At 42.1% G+C, this 17571-nt stretch overlaps 1 protein-coding gene across 8 annotated transcripts in view; it reads right to left on the minus strand.

Moving 5' to 3' along the window:
- The window catches only part of SMARCA2 (SWI/SNF related, matrix associated, actin dependent regulator of chromatin, subfamily a, member 2), a 172854-nt gene that overhangs the window by 73428 nt on the left and 81855 nt on the right, over positions 1-17571 (minus strand). For all 8 annotated transcript variants that reach the window (XM_049710873.1, XM_049710867.1, XM_049710871.1 and 5 more), the window contains exons 20-25: positions 17336-17443; positions 16622-16708; positions 13512-13558; positions 11091-11257; positions 5003-5166; positions 720-947 (exon numbers count right to left, since the gene is read on the minus strand). In XM_049710873.1, coding sequence (XP_049566830.1) covers positions 720-947; positions 5003-5166; positions 11091-11257; positions 13512-13558; positions 16622-16708; positions 17336-17443 — 801 coding nt within the window. The remainder of the gene's footprint in view (positions 1-719; positions 948-5002; positions 5167-11090; positions 11258-13511; positions 13559-16621; positions 16709-17335; positions 17444-17571) is intronic.

Raw genomic sequence — 17571 nt, forward strand, 5'->3', positions numbered from 1 at the left:
TCAAATCCATCTGGGGATGAAAATTTAGTATAGAATTACTAAGACTGGCAATCTAAAAAAATACAGCTACCCAAAGATCCCCTGAGAGAAACATAATCAATGCACTCTTTGAACAATGTTGGCAAGTAAAAAGAGATTTTTTTTTTTAGCCAATAATTTTCTCAGCCGTTGGTCAGCTCTTACAGGAGCATTTGGAGTGGTGGTTAAGGTCACTCTTTTCCAGTAAAAGTATGACTCAAAGAGCTAAAGACAGCTGTGAGGGCTTATCCTACAAACACACTGAAGTGCTGTGATCCCTGATAAAAAGGCAATAGAGACAAAGGGCTCTGAAGGATGGAGAAAGAAAAGGCAAGGAGTGACCCTTCCAGCTTTGTGTTGTCTCATCTAGCAATTTTGTTCCTGCAAGTGGCCTCTCTGCGGTTCTGCATCTGGCCTACAGAGGGCAGCACTTACAGTACAATCAAGCATGCAGGCTGCACCTCCCGGCAGAAACCAGGGAAGCATTGGATGGCCAACCCTTCAGGTCCCTCTAGCAACTGCTTTTTAGACACTCGTTTGGATGTCTCACAGGCTTTTTGTGCTTGGGGTGTAACAAAGCAGCTAATTCATTCATTTTAATTCACCCCAGCCCAAGAAATTCTTTAAAGAACAAAGAGGTTCTTCCCAAGCCTTGCAAGACACAAGATCACTGATTTCACAGACTGGGCTTTCTGGGATACCTCATTTTCCTCTTCGTGCTCCAGTATGGCTTGCAGGAATGCCCTCCGCTCGTGGCTTGAAGACTTCTGATCAAACATGCCTGCCTGGATCACTTTCTGATCCACGTTCAGCTTGTACTTGGCGGCTGCGAGGATCTTTTCCTCCACACTGTTCACGGTGCAGAGTCTCAGCACGCGGACCTCGTTCTGCTGGCCGATGCGGTGAGCGCGGTCTTGTGCCTGCAGGTCCTGTTTGAGAAAACCACGTGTTTGAGGGCCACTGTGCCTGGATTAGCCTAGCAGACAGGTCACCCACCCAAGAGGGAACTATGGAAGCGTTCTTTAACCCACCTTCACTAATGCAAGATTCTGCTTACACTTTCAAAATATACAAGCTACCTTCTTCAGAAAAATTCAAGGTCATTCCTAGTTGAGGGAGACTGGGTTCAAATTAGCCAACTGAAATACACCTCAGGTTTTGAAATCCAGGTCTCAAGATGTGTGTGTGTGTGTGTGTGTGTGTGTGTGTTTAATCTGTCCCTAGGTTCACTATCAGATTTGTCCCTAACTAAAAAAAAAAATTAAATAAATAAAAATAAATTTGGTGTCAGAATTATGACTTGGATATTAACTAAAACTAACCCTAAGTTGCAAGGTTAAAGGAAGGCGTTAAAGGTGATCTTTAAGACATCGCTGAATTATACACACATACATTATACACATAAACACACACTGTTCATACAATGATTACCCATGTAGCAAATTTCCTGGGATCTAATTCCATCAAAGGCTCAATCTTTAGTTCGGGGAATGAAAAGATTGCTAGCGGAGTAGTAAACTGGACAACTTTGGGGGCATAGAAATTTAGCACTATGTATCAAAAGTGTTGAAACTGGGTATGGCCCCTGACTCAGAAATTTCAATTCTTGGGAAGGTATCCTACGGGAATAATCATGGATATGCACAAAGACTTACAGTAAGGATGTACCTCTCAGCATTATATATCATTTATAATGTTTTTTTAAAAAAGCAGAATTAAATAAACATTCAACAATAACAGATTGGTTAAATAAATTACAGTTTTTTACTCTATGTATATACAACATAGTACATTAACAATTATACTCTCATTTAGAAAACTTAATGATACATCATAAAGCTATAATAACTGAAAACTACAAGTTATATATGAGTATGTACATTATGATCTTATGTGCATACATTTATCTGTACCAAGAAAAGGCAGGAAGGACAAATACCAAGAAGCTAATAATGTTTATATCTGCAGGTATTAAGATTATAGGTGTTATTAAATTTTCTTCATTTTACTTTCATGTGGTTTGGCAATTTTTTTCTGCTTTGAATGTATATTACTCTTATAATAAAAAAATAAGGTTTTAATGAAATCTTTAAATAAAAACCGTCATAAAGCTATGAAGCAGAGTTACCTAATCTTAAGGCTATGCCATAAAAACTTCTTGGTACATCACTTTTGTTCATTCTGGTCCAGGTGATGATCTCTCCAATGCTAATTAGCTGTTTCCATGCGTCCCCCATTAGACCCGTGTACATCTTTAGGGCAAAGGTCTGTCCCCTGCATCCTGCATCCCTGGCACCCTCTTTTGCACAGAGCTGATACCCTGCTACAGCTGTAAGACCATCGTCTTGACCAGATGAGTTTCTTGGTCACCTAGACAGCACAAGGAGACAACAGGCCGAAGTCTGCCCAGGATACCTGTCTTTGCTGCAGGGACCTTTACAATTAAATGACTAATTGGGCAAAAGGTTTTCCTCAGAAGATATTTGAAGAAGTGACTATAAATATGGGAGAGCTGAACCATGAATACAGCTGGGACTCATCCAAATTAGATTATTTTCCAAAGAGGAGAAAGTGAGGTGGGTCATTAAAATCCAAAGTGGGGGGCGGGGGCGGCGTGGAAACCCTAAACGTCATTTTCTGTTGGAGCCCTGAGCTCAGTCATCTCTCTCCACACATCTTCCCCAGAACGGCTGAGCAGCAGCCACGCTGGCAAGTTCTGTGTCATCAACCTCCTGATTATTTCCTAGAAAAGGGGTCACACACTGCTTCCAGAATGGGCCCAGTGGTAAACAGTCCAGGCTATCTTGGCCAAGAGCAAACACTGAGCGACTGTTCTCACCAAGAGGCTGGTAATCGTTTTTCTTTCTTTTGCAATTTACATTTTTATACTTTTAAATGTGAGAACCATGCTTTGCTTTCAGGTGGTCCAAACTCAGGTTGCGGGCCAGACTCAGCCCTGGGTTGCAGTTTGCTGACCCCTGTCCTAGAAGATGCTGATAACCTACAAAACACTAAGGCACAGGTGGCGGCAGAACATGCCAGGTGAGGAAGTAGAGGGCATGGACCATCTACCAACAGGGCAACAAGTTCTTGAACCCCTGGGTGCTTACAGCAATTAGTTTTTTGCTTTTTTTTTGGTGGTGGTGGCAGCAGTGGTGTTTTTTTGGTATGTTTAAGATGATCTATCTAGGGACTTCCCTGGTGGTCCAGTGGTAAAGAATCTGCCTTCCAATGCAGGGGACGCGGGTTTGATCCTTGATCGGGGAAATAAGATCCCACGTGCCGCGGGGCAACTAAGCCTGCGTACCACAACTACTGAGCTCGTGCGCCTCAACGAGAGAGCCTGTGTGCAGCAAACTACAGAGCCCGCGTGCTCTGGACCCCACGTACCACAACTAGAGGGAGAAAACCCGCACGCCACAACTAGAAAGAAGCCCGTGGGCCACAACGAAAGATCTCGCATGCCTCAACAAAGGATCCCGCAGGCCGCAACGAAGACCCGACACAGCCAAAATAAACAAACAAACAAGCAAACCCAAAAAACAAGACAAAAAAACTTTAATGTAAGATGATCTATCTATTTGAAAAATAGCAAAAATGACGATTTCTAGGCTGAAGAAGTTTACGCAAGGTACGCCTGTGGGCCCCTAAGCCAAAAATGGGGGGGAGGTATTACGACGAAGAAAGAAGCGTTGTAATCACTGAATGGATTATTCACCAATTCTGAGGTCTCCGTGGTCTGAAAGCCCATCATACTGATTTAGGTGTGATTATAGCTGAAGACAAGAACACAGCCTGAGAAAAGGACCTCCAAAGTAACTGTGTGGTTGACCATTCTGTAATAACAACACAGCTCCAGCTTCATGGGTTAAAATGAATAAAATAAAGTGCCAACCCATGTTTCTCATAACAGTTTGGGAATGAGAGTCCTGATAATCCCGAGGGGTTTTAGTGCTAATCCTACATTCATATGTTCTATCTTTGACTTTAGCAGCGACCTCCAGTTAGCAACTTTAAGGTCTGTATCTTCAATCTGTCAACCTATGTCAAATAAACCCTATTTCATCCATGTGTGTTAATTTTGATTCAACATAATAAAGAATAATTACAGGGGCTTCCCTGGTGGCGCAGTGGTTGAGAGTCCGCCTGCCGATGCAGGGGACGTGGGTTCGTGCCCCGGTCCGGGAAGATCCCACATGCCGCGGAGCGGCTGGGCCCGTGAGCCATGGCCGCTGAGCCTGCGCGTCCGGAGCCTGTGCTCCGCAGTGGGAGAGGCTGCGACAGTGAGAGGCCCGCGTACCGCAAAAAAAAAAAAAAAAAAAGAGGCTGGCAAAAAAAAAAAAAAAAAAGAGGCTGGCATAGAGTGAGGATCCAATAAATGTTAGCTGTTTTATGTTGTTTTTATCTTGTAACATTTTTTTTTTTTTTTTTTTGTGGTACGCGGGCCTCTCACTGTCGCGGCCTCTCCCGTTGCGGAGCACAGGCTCCGGACGCGCAGGCTCAGCGGCCATGGCTCACGGGCCCAGCCGCTCCGCGGCATGTGGGATCTTCCCGGACCGGGGCACGAACCCACGTCCCCTGCATCGGCAGGCGGACTCTCAACCACCGCGCCACCAGGGAAGCCCTTGGAACATTTTTGATTTATCCTTAACTAAATATGCTTTGTTCAGCGGCAATCCCAGGAGATGGGGTAGGGGGGTGGGGGGATGGCTTAAAACTAGGCAGAAACTTGAGTCTTTGTCCCCCAAACTTGAACTCTTCAAAGGTACACCAAAGGCGTGTGCAAGAGATCTCAGTATCTATGTTCCAAGGGAGATAAGAAAACAGCCATAATAATGTGCTGGGTTATTTTCTCTTTGAGGAAATGGTCCACTCGTTTAGAAATGTGCTCTGCCCCATAAATGTATATGAGGGAGGGAACTGCTAGTCTTTCAGTTCCTCTCCAGAAGGAAGGCCTGGGCACCCAAGTCAGAGACATGCACACCTGATGAGGATTCCAGTCGCTGTCAAAGATGACCACGGTATCAGCTGCCTGGAGATTTAAGCCCAGGCCTCCAGCTCTCGTGCTCAGCAAGAAAATGAAATACTGGGACCCAGGTTCATTGAATTTCTTCAGCAAAGCAGCACGATCTTCAGACTTGGTGGTGCCTGAGGGGATAAGAAAAATAAATTTGACAATTAACTCCTGTCTGAAAATGTCACAGAGTTAGACAAAAAGGCCTACTTCCTTGAGAAACAGACTCAGACTCCTCTTAGTATTGGTGAGGAAATCCCCTAAGGTTTTTGCACTTTTGAAAGGAACTTTGAACATCTTGCAATTAAAAAAAAAAATTAGAGAGATAGTTGAGAGACTTTTCTCTAAATAAGAAGGAATACTCTGTCTACTACTCATTGTTCCAAAATGTTGAAAAGAGTTTAAACATTCTGACTGGGCATCTGTGAAACTGACATATCCTATAACATTCTTATGTCAACCTAAAACTTGGTGGAAACATTTCCTGAATTTTTTTTTTTTTTTTTTGCGGTACGCGGGCCTCTCACTGTTGTGGCCTCTCCCGCTGCGGAGCACAGGCTCCGGACGCGCAGGCTCAGCGGCCATGGCTCACGGGCCCAGCCGCTCCACAGCATGTGGGATCCTCCCGGACCGGGGCACGAACCCACATCCCCTGCATAGGCAGGCGGACCCTCAACCACCGCGCCACCAGGGAAGCCCCCTCTGAATTTATTTTTATGCTTGAAAACACCAAATAATTTAACACACACACACATGTGCCTAAAAGATTGATTATAATGGCTTAAAGCTACTTTGCCAATAGGCTTTAGAGTGAGGACTTGTTCATGCCCAAGAGAATGGAAACAAAAGTAAATCTATTTCTACTGTATTTTACCATTCAGATGGCTACTGAGCATGATCCGGCTGGTAAAAACATAAAATGTGAATGGAATATTTTTATCCTTGTTAGCAAGACTTGAAGCCAAAATAACTCAAAAAAAAAAAAAAAAAAGGAATCTCTCAGTTGGTTTCTCATGTTGACATTCTGCTCCACTGAGTTATAAACTATAACCATACAAAGCAGCATGTAATACACCTGGCGATGGCTCGCCCCATGGTATCTGATGAGACTCCGAAACAGTGAATAAGCAGAGAGTATGAAACCCCAGAGAATAGTACTCACTTTTAGGGCACCAAGGTACCCAGACTTGCATCCCAAATCAGCCCCTCAATCACATACAATGTATTTGTAATGTATTTACCTGGCCATTTCATGAACTGCATTGTGGAAAGGAAAAAAACCTACCATATTCCATCTGAATATATTTCACCAGAAAAGTGTAGCTGCAGAGTTCTGAAAAAGGTCTTAGGCTGTTGGGACATATATATGTATGTTACATGATAGTCCCTAACCACCTGTTGTACAAATATTATTTCTACATGGTGTTTTTTTTTTAACGATGAAAATATACTGAAAATTTATTTCAGAGCATTAAAACATCTAAGTGACTCCAGCTAATGGAATCGAGTTACTGTGGAGGTTCAAGTTCCCAAACATGGGGAGATCTGTTTTTCATATTAATAAAAACAGTAAGTACCCTCCTGAGGAGGGAAAAAGAACATTCCTGAATACAGCAAACGGGGATTAGAAACAAGGGGCTTTGGGAGTCCCCATTCAATGAAGCAATGTTCTTTAGAGCTCATTCTACTTTCCAAATCAGATTTCAAGTTTTGCAACCTGGTCAAATACTGCAATGATGAATTGTAAGAATTTAGATTTGCGGAGAGGAACATGAAATGTGTTTTGTTAAAGGAGGTTTCAAACACGTGGTGCCCTTTTTTCTCTTATTTTCAGAATTGGCTTTCTGAGATCACGATAAACTATCTGCTCACAATGCTAATGGAAGACACGTGCTGGTCTATCACGAACCCATTTTGCTACATCATTTGCCCAGGTGCAATGATTTTTTTAAAAAATTACTCACATAGATTACTGGTTCACATATTTACCCTCTGCCTTAAAGTGAAGGAAAAGCCAAAGAAACCAAAAAAAAAAAAAAAAGCAAACACTTCCAAAATGGGGAAAGACGGAGTTCCCAGAGATAATGGTATAGTCGTCCCTTTGTACCTATGGGCTGTGCATCATCCAGGGATTCAATCAACAGTGGATCAAAAGTACTCCAAATTCCAAATTAAGAATTCCAGAAAGTTCCGGAAAAGCATAATTTGAATTTGCCAAGCACCAGCAACTATTTACATAGCCTTTACATTGCATTAGGTATCATAAGTAATCTAGACATGATTTAAAGTATATGGGAGGATGCGCATAGATTGATTACATGCAAATACTACACTGGTTTTTTGGCTTGTTTGTTTGTTTTTTTAATTTTTGGCCATACTGCACGGCATGTGGAATCTTAGTTCCCCGACCAGGGATCCAACCTGCGCCCCCTGCATTGGAAGGCAGAGCCTTAACTATGGGACTGCCGGGGAAGTCCCACTACACTGTTTTATATCAGGGGCTTGAGCAGCTGCAGATTCTGGTATTTGTGGGGTTCCTGGAACCAAGCCCCCACCTTGGATACTGAGGGACGAGGGACCAACTGTGTCTATTTTCTGACATCAGGGTACAAAAACTGTGCATCTATATACTAAGAGGGTAGAAGTTCACTTTTGAGCCACTGAACTGAAAAATAATCAGTTAACAATTACATGCATTAAGATATAAATAAAACGAATTAGTGGATACGCCTACTTGGGATGAAATAACACTAAATGAAAAATAAAGCACTGAAAAACAAAAGGGATATCAAAATTATCTGGTCAAAAGAGTTTTTAGGCCCTATGCTAGACACTTCAAGCAAACAGACGGACCATATTATCTGGTGTGTATTTAAATCATATATGTAGCTTGGAACTTGACACATTATAAAGCCAGGAAAAAATACGATTGAGTCACTTTTCATGCAAAGCTATGGCATTTCTTATTACAAGGTTCAGAATTTGCTGGGTTACCATTTCCATTAGTCAAAGGTTCTCCAAGCCAAGATCTCTGCTGTTCATCAGCAATCTTTGGGACATTGTTCAAGGAGAGTCAAACTACCGTGTCAGGGTTTAGCCCCAGCCAAAGAAATGCTGTTTGTAGGTGGGCACAGGATTTAAAGTGTATCAAGTCCATGTTCTTATAGGCTTTAATGTAGAACATAACCAAGCATACAATTAATAATAAGGGCAACTGTGATGAAAACTGCAGATTTTGCCAGAAGGAACACACTGCCTGGCTTTCATGATTAGTCACTTTAACTTAGTTTCAGCTGCTTTTGGAAAATGTTGTCTTCTGGGATGTAACTTCATCACTTGCTCTCACTCAAAAATCATTTCTGGTGAAAACAAAGACTATAATGGAATCGTAGTTAAATCTATTCATGCAACCATAATCTCTGCAGAAAAAAATCTACTTAACTGTCATCAAATTTTTTTTTCCCCTGAGGTCAAAAATCTGGGACATCAAATTCAGCAATGAAAATCTGAAGTCATTTTAACAACTGGGTTAAGAGGGTGGTACAGCTGGCAGTGTGTGTACCAATTTATCCATGTGTATGTCGACTGTTTGCCATCAATTCTCTCTAACCCCAGAACAAATGGCTGCTGTTTCTTCCAGGTAGAAGCCCATGCAGCCTTCTCGATGGCGTCTGTAACACTTATTGGAACTTGTTTACTTGCCTCCTCCAACCTAACGGTAAGGCCTTTGATGGTAGGATCAGTGAGCAGCACATTCTCTTGAAATGGCCTGGTCATTTTCAATCAACCAACTTACAATTTTTGAATTCAGTTCAAAATCAGTCTTCAAATGTCTCTAGGAAAGTAAGCTGCATTTTCAGAGATGGAATAAATCTTGCTGGATTTGCTAAAACTGATTCTAAACTAATTTCGAATCAGAGACATCTAAGTTAGAACATGATGTCACCATTTGCTTCATGTGTAACCTATGACAAGTTAACTCATCTCTCTAAACCTCTGTTTTCACATCTCTTAAATGGGATCATATTCGTACCTGGTAAGAAGGGGATAACAGAAGCTTGTTTGTTGAGAAAATTAAATGAATAATGCTCATGAAGTGCTTAGCCTGGCATCCCACATGTAGTAGGTCTTCCATAAACATTAGCTTTTATGACTATTATGATTATCACAATAAGGACAGCAACCAACAGAATATTAAAGATACTCTCTCGGGACTTCCCTGGTGGCGCAGTGGTTAAGAATCTGCCTGCCAATGCAGGGGACACGGGGTTGAGCCCTGCTCCGGGAAGATCCCACATGCCGTGGAGCAACTAAGCCCGTGCACCACAACTACTGAGCCTGCGAGCTAGAGCCCACGAGCCACAACTACTGAAGCCCGGGCGCCTAGAGTCCGAGATTGGCAACAAGAGAAGCCACTGCAATCAGAAGCCTGTGCACCGCAACGAAGAGTAGCCCCCGGTCGCCGCAACTAGACAAAGCCCGCGCACCGCAACGGAGACCCAACGCAGCCAAAACATTTTTAAAAATTAAATAAAAATAAAGACACTCTCTCAAGCTGGTAAGAACACATTAGAGAGATTTGTTTCAAGGAAATCACTTCTTGCCAGTTTCCCAGACTCGAACATTCCAAGGTCACAGTCCCAAGAGAGCTGAGATTCCAAACGAAATGCCACAGAATAGTAAACAACAGTTCTACAGGACACCTGTGGGGGGCTGTACATCCAGGGAAAATAGAGCTGGCCGCCGCCCCCCTCACTCAAGCAGCAGTGAAGGAGGGCTTGCCTTTCAAAGGAAGAATGCTGACGGAAGGCTGAACTTACCCCTCACAGAGAGGGAGGAACCAATGCATCAGGTCAGAAGATGAGACACAAGGCAGATTTGCCAAAAGACAGACTGTGGTTGACGTAACTGTGTCATGAATTCAGAATTAACATTGACTTAACCATTCCTCTGTTTTCAGTGACTTTAAGGAGGACAGGCAAAAAGATTTTAAAAAAATCAAGTCTGTCAGAGGTATAATTAATTTAAAAGTTAATAAGGCCCTAAGAGTTACACCATATAGAGAATTCACTTAAAAACTCAAGTAAGAGAACATACGGCAGGTCCGAGGTTGGTAAATATCCAGTCATATCTAATTCACAGCAAAAGGGGGAGAAAATGTTGGATTGAAAATAAAACAACACCTTTTAATGAAACATAAACTTTAAATTTCCCATTTGACGATAACTTGAATATTGCATTGGATAAAAGTTGGTGCTCGTAACACCATGCAGGAATTCAACACCAGCCGGGCTATACATCAGCTCCTATCCCCACTTACTACTCTTTGAAAATGTTACCCCTGCCATGGTATGAAAATCTTGATACCTTTAATCTCTGAAATGCTAGAGCTGCCACCCCAATCATATAGCAACTTAGGGAGTATCCCTAAATTCCTACTTTCTTCCATTCGTATTTTCTGACTAATTTTTTAAGGACATGGTATTTAAATTTCACTCTTAAAATCAGGCCAATACTCTACACAGTTGGCAAAATCCAGGAAACAGGGAAGCCCTATCTCTTAACGTGGCATGTAGATATGTTCTATTTCGAAAAAGAGAGAAGCTTTAACGATAGATATCATCTTAAATGAACTACAACACTGTCACTGAAGAAAGGAGTCATAGCCTTTATCCGCTTAAAATATGCCTTCACAGAGAAAGCTAAAGGCTTATCAAAATATTCTATATGGTGCACAGGTAACAGACAAGCCTAAGGGCAAGGAGAGTTTTTCAATTTTAGTTTAGTTTGGCTTATTTTAATTGTGGTACTTATCAGTGATCCTAAGTCCATTTGTATTGGTTTGTACGTGGGATAAACAGCAGCACAAATGATTTCAGCTTACTTTAAGCTGGAGGATATAAAGATTGCTCTCTAGAGAAGCTGCCCCCCACCCTGCTAGTTAAATCTTCAAGAATTTTACTGCTCCTTTTGGGGGAGACTGGAATTCGATCTGAGCGCCCATGATCCCTGCACTCTGGGCTGTGTGGCTTCAGAGCCTAATTCCTTACACACTTACCATCAAGGCGCAGGTAAAGGAAGTTCCGAAAAGCAAAGTAATCCTCCATGATGGTCATGAGAGACGTCATCTGGCAGAAAAGCAGCACGCGGTGATTAGTCGCTCTCAATTTTGGCAGAATACGATCAAGTAGCTCAAACTTTCCTGAGGCCCGATACAGCTCAGCCCTGAACCCAGAAATGCAAAACAAGAAGACAGTATTACTGCTGTCTTCTTGAAGGAGCCAGTAGCGCTTTGCTTTTCATATAGTGCCTCGTGCCTAGTACACATTCAATAAATAACTACAGAATGAATGAATGGATGGATGAATGAGTGAATGAGTACCCACTCCGAAGCAACTGAGACTATTGCATGGAAAAAATAAACTATATTTCTAGAAAACCCATAAAAAGTATATTATATACTCTAGGTATGATGACAGTTTCTAGAAAGAAAAGGAAACCTAATACTTGGACTCTCTCAACTCTCCCTCCCTCTCTCTGTCTTTCCTACACAGGCATATATGTATACGTTGTCATTTCCTTAAATCCCTAACTTATTAAGTACATAAAATTACTAATTTAGGGCACTTAAGATTCATTGAAATACTTACTGAGCACCTACTACGTGCCAAGCACACTGCTGGGCATGTGTATAAGCAAAATAGAATCCCTGCCTTCCAAATGGGTAATTAACAACTTGTGATAAGTCCTAAAAAGAAAAATAGCAAGTTGCTATGAGCGCTCATAACAACATGTGACATCTTCTTTACATTAGAGCAGTGCTTGGCCAAACATCAGCCCCTGGACTGCTGTCTGTTTTTGTAAATAAAGTTTTATTGGCACACAGCCAGGCTCACTCATTTCTGTTTGCCTATGGACTGCTTTCAAGCTACCATGGCAAAGTTGAGCAGGTGCAACAGAGACTTTTTGGCCAGCAAAGGCGCAAACATTTGAGATTTGGCCCTTTGCAGAAAACAATTTGGCAGCCACTAGTGTAGAGCACCAAGGTGACCCGCTAAAGAGCTAACAGTTTAGCTAAAACCTGAAATAAGCAAAAGGCAGCCAGGTGAAAAAGGTGGGCTTAGGATTGGAGAGGAGGAGATTCCAGGAAGCGGAAAGAGTATATGCAAAGGCCCTGAGGAGTAAAAGAGCCTGGTGAGTCTAAAGAATTGAAAAAATGGTGTGTGTGGCTTAAGTTGGGGGGCAGAGAGGGATGCTGGGACATGAGAGCAGAGACGAAGAGCGTGGGAGGGGGGACCGATCCTGTAGGGCTCTATTAGTTTTAGTTTTAAGTGCAACAGAAAGCCAATGATGGGTTTTAAACAGGGGGGTGACGAGATATGACATCTTTTTAAAAGATCACCATGTATACAGTGAAGAATGGATTGGGGAAGGGACACAATCCTGGCTTACACAGAAATTCACATTAAAAAACACGATGATAGAGTGCTGTCAGATAGAGAAGAATGTTAGTGAGTTAAAGTAGAGTTCTTCTCCTCCACAAGAAACCGCTCTCCTCTTTATCAACAGCGATGTGTCATATTATTAAAACTTAGTTGTATGGGTGATGTTGTTGGGAAAACTCCCCAGTGCATGTGCAGTCTAGTCTATGATACTGAAACGTATCATTGGTAGTTGATTTTATGACACACAGAACAGACATTTTCAAGTGTAAGTCTTCCCAACATCCATCGCCTACTGTGAGACTGTCCTCCAAACACCCCCTGAGGCCATGTTTTCAATATGCAAAACCCTGGCCAACCTGATGGCACCCGGAGTGAACAAAGGACTGAGAGAAAAGGAGAAAAGGAGAGACAAAGGAGAGCAACACAGTCTGCCCTTGGGATCCAAGAATTGACCCCTTTATCCTAATAATAAAAATTTCCCTGGTGCCGCACAAGCAAAACAGACTTTCTATTAATGCAACCTTCGGTTTTGTTGTGTTGCAGGCATGCACCTCTTCAATGTCCACTGCTAATGAAAAATTATTTCTTATACAGACCATAGGCTAACAAATTACTGTCAAGCTGTATATACGCATAGCAGATGAGACATTTTCCTCTCATACACGTTAATGTTGAATATCAACTTTAGACTTCCTATGGTAAACTCGCTTTGAGCTCAAGCTACACTCTTGGTTATAAGAACCCTTGGAAGCTCTGACAACGTTTTTAGAACACTAGGACACTGTTAAGTCTATTAAAGGAGATCTATGTCCTTTGAATAGCCACTTGCTCAAGGCATGTAGTAATGTATGCCAGTAAAGTAAAAGGGAATGCTGATATCATTTTGGTTAACAACTTCTGTACCCTCTGCTGAGGAGAGAGGAGGGCTGAGGGGGCTGCCAGTTATGTATTTGTGTGATAGGAAACACTTCAGAGAGAAAAGTTAGGGAGGACCAACAAACTATGTTTTGGAAGAAAAAAAAATTAAGATTTACCCATTGATGACCCCATTTGAATAGCCCAGGTGTTCAGCAAAGGATTCCTTTAAAAGAGAGAGAAGAAAATGATTCTCAAAAATGGATCTGTAATTATTAACTTAATGATTATTCTATTAGTGAGGTCATCCTATCTATTTCTAGAGCACAGTTAAATAAGATAATGAATAAGTAAGAAAACACTCGTTATACAATGAACCAGAAACTCAAAGTCTTTGAATTCAGACTATAGTTCTGCCAGAAACGTATGCCGTAAGTCTGCAAGTCTCTAGACTCTCATACTGAGATGATAGGGCTAGTTCACTCATCAAACAGTGATTAAGTGTTGACTGGCCCAGGGCTGTGGTAGGCAGGTACTGGGAATCCAGAAAAAAATGAAGTAGCTACCCCAAGGAGCTTAGAGTCTAGACTAGAGGAAGAGCTTCGTACAAGCAAATCAAGATTAATATATACACATAAATACACTGTGGAAATAGTTAACAGTAAAAGTAATGATTATTTATGTACTACATACTGTAAATCTTAGTTTGGTGGAATCCTAACATCCCTTCCATACTGTGCTTTTCTGTATTATAAATAAGGCTCTAAATGTATACCACCCCTCAGGTGACCGGCTTCCACTTTTAAAACACAGAACTTAATTACAGAATTCCCTCCTCACTGATTCTGTGGAAGAAATAAGTTGCTGTTCTCCATGTGACTTTCGCATTCCTTCCTTATGGGAAGGGAGACCATCTGTGGGGAGGAGAGCACGTCACACCTTCACATTAACCACCAGCTGTCTCCCTTCTCTGCTCCCCTTCCTTCCCAGATCACTGAAGCTTTCCTCCAAGGGGACCAGATCCTCCCTTTGGGCTTTGCTCCCAAACATGCTCATCATTTATGGCAGGCCCAGCCCCTCCGGATGCTGCCCTGCCGGCAAAATTAACGCCAATGGACCTCAGCTAAAAACCCTACCCTGACTCCAAGCCTACCCTTTCGTCTCTACAGGTGCCATTCCTGACTAGAGATTTGGGTCTCATCCATCTCTCAGATGGTATGTGTTGATAGATGGTGATAAGGTCAGGTATCAGCAGCATTTTAAAAACACTGCTTTCATTTCTCTGGTTTGAAGATCCCCAGGGAGGCAGTGAGCCCAATCCAGAGACCAGGTTTCTAGTATGAAGTAGTATGAACAAAGGGTGTGTAAGCAAACAAAACGAAGACAAAAGCAAAACGCACACACCGTCTCTGGTTCACAAGTGTGATACCTTTGCAAATAACTGTGGGTCTCATTGCCAGGAATGTGCTCCTAAAAGTTTTTTACATTAAAAAAATTGCAAATCAAAGTCTCTCTTTCTATTGACTGCTACTTAAAATGTCAATGTGCAGGCAAAGGAGGACATGTTACTTAGACCTAGCTTCTTTGATTCCCCCTCTTCCCTCCCCAGGTGCTCCAGATAGAAGCTTGACAACCTCTCCCTTCCTGACACGGCCCAGTGTGTCTCAGAGGTTCATCTTGGTACGATAACCAAAATGAAGTTAAGACTGACACCTAATTTTCATAATTTCTAAGTCCTCAAACTCCTCTATACTTTTACAAAGTAAATATCTTAAAGTTATTTTTAGGAAAAATAAGATAGTGGGTGACAGGTTGACCTGACATGACCCCGACCATTTTCATCAATAGATCTTTTTTTTTTGGGGGGGGGGGGGCTCCTCCAATCCAACATGTACCCCCCACTAACTCATGGATACCTTACAGCCCATGTATCACATTATTGGTTTACCAGACACTTCATACGTTATTTTTTTTTAAAGTTTATCCTCCTGCCAGTCCTATAATCTATTACCATCTGATGACAAGTCAAGTACTTATGAGTGACTTACACCAAGTCACAGTCAAAAGTGACCTGGGGTATAGACTTATTACCACACAGTGGATTCTCCCACGATGTGTCTAAACAGGCTTGTTGGTGGGACCTTCCCATCCCTCCCTTTCTTCCTTCTTTCTTTTCTTCCTTCCTTCCTTACATCCATCCTTCCTTCCTTTTACTGTTGTCATTTGACTTATATCGAGGGCCTTTTACTCTATGAAGGAAGGGTTGCCTGTCCCTGAGGCAATAACAGTGTCAGGAGTTTTTCTAATTTCCCACCACAGGTGGAATAGGACTCCGGGACAGGGACAGAGGTGCGATATATACTGTCACCTAACAAGCACGATTACCAAAAAGAAGGAAGAAAAAAATAATCTTCAAAGTCAAGAATATTTCAGTCTCATTTCCAGGAATATGCTCCTGAAAGTTAAATTCCTAGAACCTTCTATTTATTTATTTGTTAATAAGCGGGTGCCAACACGGAGACTGCAGTGACTTGCCCCATGCCTCCTCCTCATCTGTAGTGGAAAGTAAGCAGTGCCCTGGCAAGTAACTGTCGCCAGGACCATATGCATCTGCGGCAACACTGAAAAGTGGAGGCTACAATTGTGGCTCCTTTTCCTTCCTGCTCAAGTCATCGGCTCCTACTGGGGTGAAATTGTCAACTTTAGGAAACTCATTCGTATGTAGTGAACAGGGCAGAATATGTCCTCTCCCCTAAAAATAGCTTCCTAGAGACCAGAGCCTCAGGATAAAAGCCTGTATCTACACTGTCATGAGAGAGGCCAGAAAGGAAAAAATACAAATCTAAGTAACAGACTAAAGTCAGTGACTTTTACAGAGAACATCCTTCTGTTCAACGGGTATAAATACATTATTTTAATATTTTCCACAGCATCCTTCTGAGGAAGCTGGATGTATTTATCATTATCTTCCATTTCGGAGCTCCTACTATAACAAGGCAAATCACAGCACCTACCCAAACCCACATAATGAGCCGTAGCTTACAGCATTTTCTCACTACTTGAAACTCCTGGTTATAAAATTCCAGATGCGCAAGTGTCTGGTGCCAATGAGAATCCGTAACTAGAAAATTCATGTTTGTTAATTCTGCTCTTCAAGCTATCAGACCATGTTGTTTCAACTTCCACACGTTTTAACGCTCTTTTATTTTTTATTAAAAAAATTGTCTGCATAGTATTAATAGGAATAGCACAGTAAGGATCAGGGTCACGACAGAGAACGCAGACTTACCTCAATGTGCTGAAACATATATGGGTGATTGCAGATTTTTCTCAACTGCATGATAGTGTTCATAAGTGTCTTAGCGCCTCCTTTCCCCTAAGAACAAGTAGAGGAGAGTGAAAATAGAATTTATTAATTGATCAGGTATTTCCCATTTAAAAAAAAATAGGCTTCAATAGAAACAGCAAAGGGCCATAGGTCTTCTCGGTAACCTACACCTCTTGTGGTCCAAAGTTCCTGTTACTATTACAGAGTTGTTTCTGAATTAGATATAACATCTTCCTTGTGACTAACTTATCCTTGAGGAGGGAATTATGCCCAGTGGATGGCTTTGAGAAATAACTGTCTATTCGCTAGGGTTCACAGCTGTCTATTCCCTAGAAGCATGGAACAGATGCCCAGGGAATGAAACTGGATTGTGAAACCTTCTATAATGCCACCACACCCTTAGGCAGCTATATTCCGTGCAGAACTGACACGAGCATAGCTAACTATTTTGGTGATACGAACACCAAGATGGTGTTCGTTTCTAACTGCTCCTATGCAGTTTGCAGGTAAGAGGCTAAGAGATTTTCTTAGGCAGCAACAATAGCTCCAGAAAAAGCCCAGTAATTTGCTTCGACAAATCAGCATTAGCAGGGATGTTTCCTAGGAGTATCCAGTGTCACAGCCCCAAGAAGATACATGACAGCACCTTGAGTTGCAACATCTTCCACAACGTACCTTCTTATCTTTCTCCGAACCGTCTGTGAGGAGGATCCCTTTGGCTTGCATATGGCGATACAGAATCTTCTGCAGAGCTGACATGTCACACTTGATCACATATTCAACCTGGGGAAAAAGAACAGTAAGTAGAGCGGGAGAGAGAAGGTGCCTGTTCTAAGAAGACTGTTGAGACATGGCTGCTGGTGGCACTCCTGGAACCACAAAGGTATCTCTCTTGCCCCCCTCTTGGATTC

Source organism: Orcinus orca, chromosome 6, assembly GCF_937001465.1.
Source record: "Orcinus orca chromosome 6, mOrcOrc1.1, whole genome shotgun sequence".
NCBI classification, from domain to species: Eukaryota; Metazoa; Chordata; class Mammalia; order Artiodactyla; family Delphinidae; genus Orcinus; species Orcinus orca.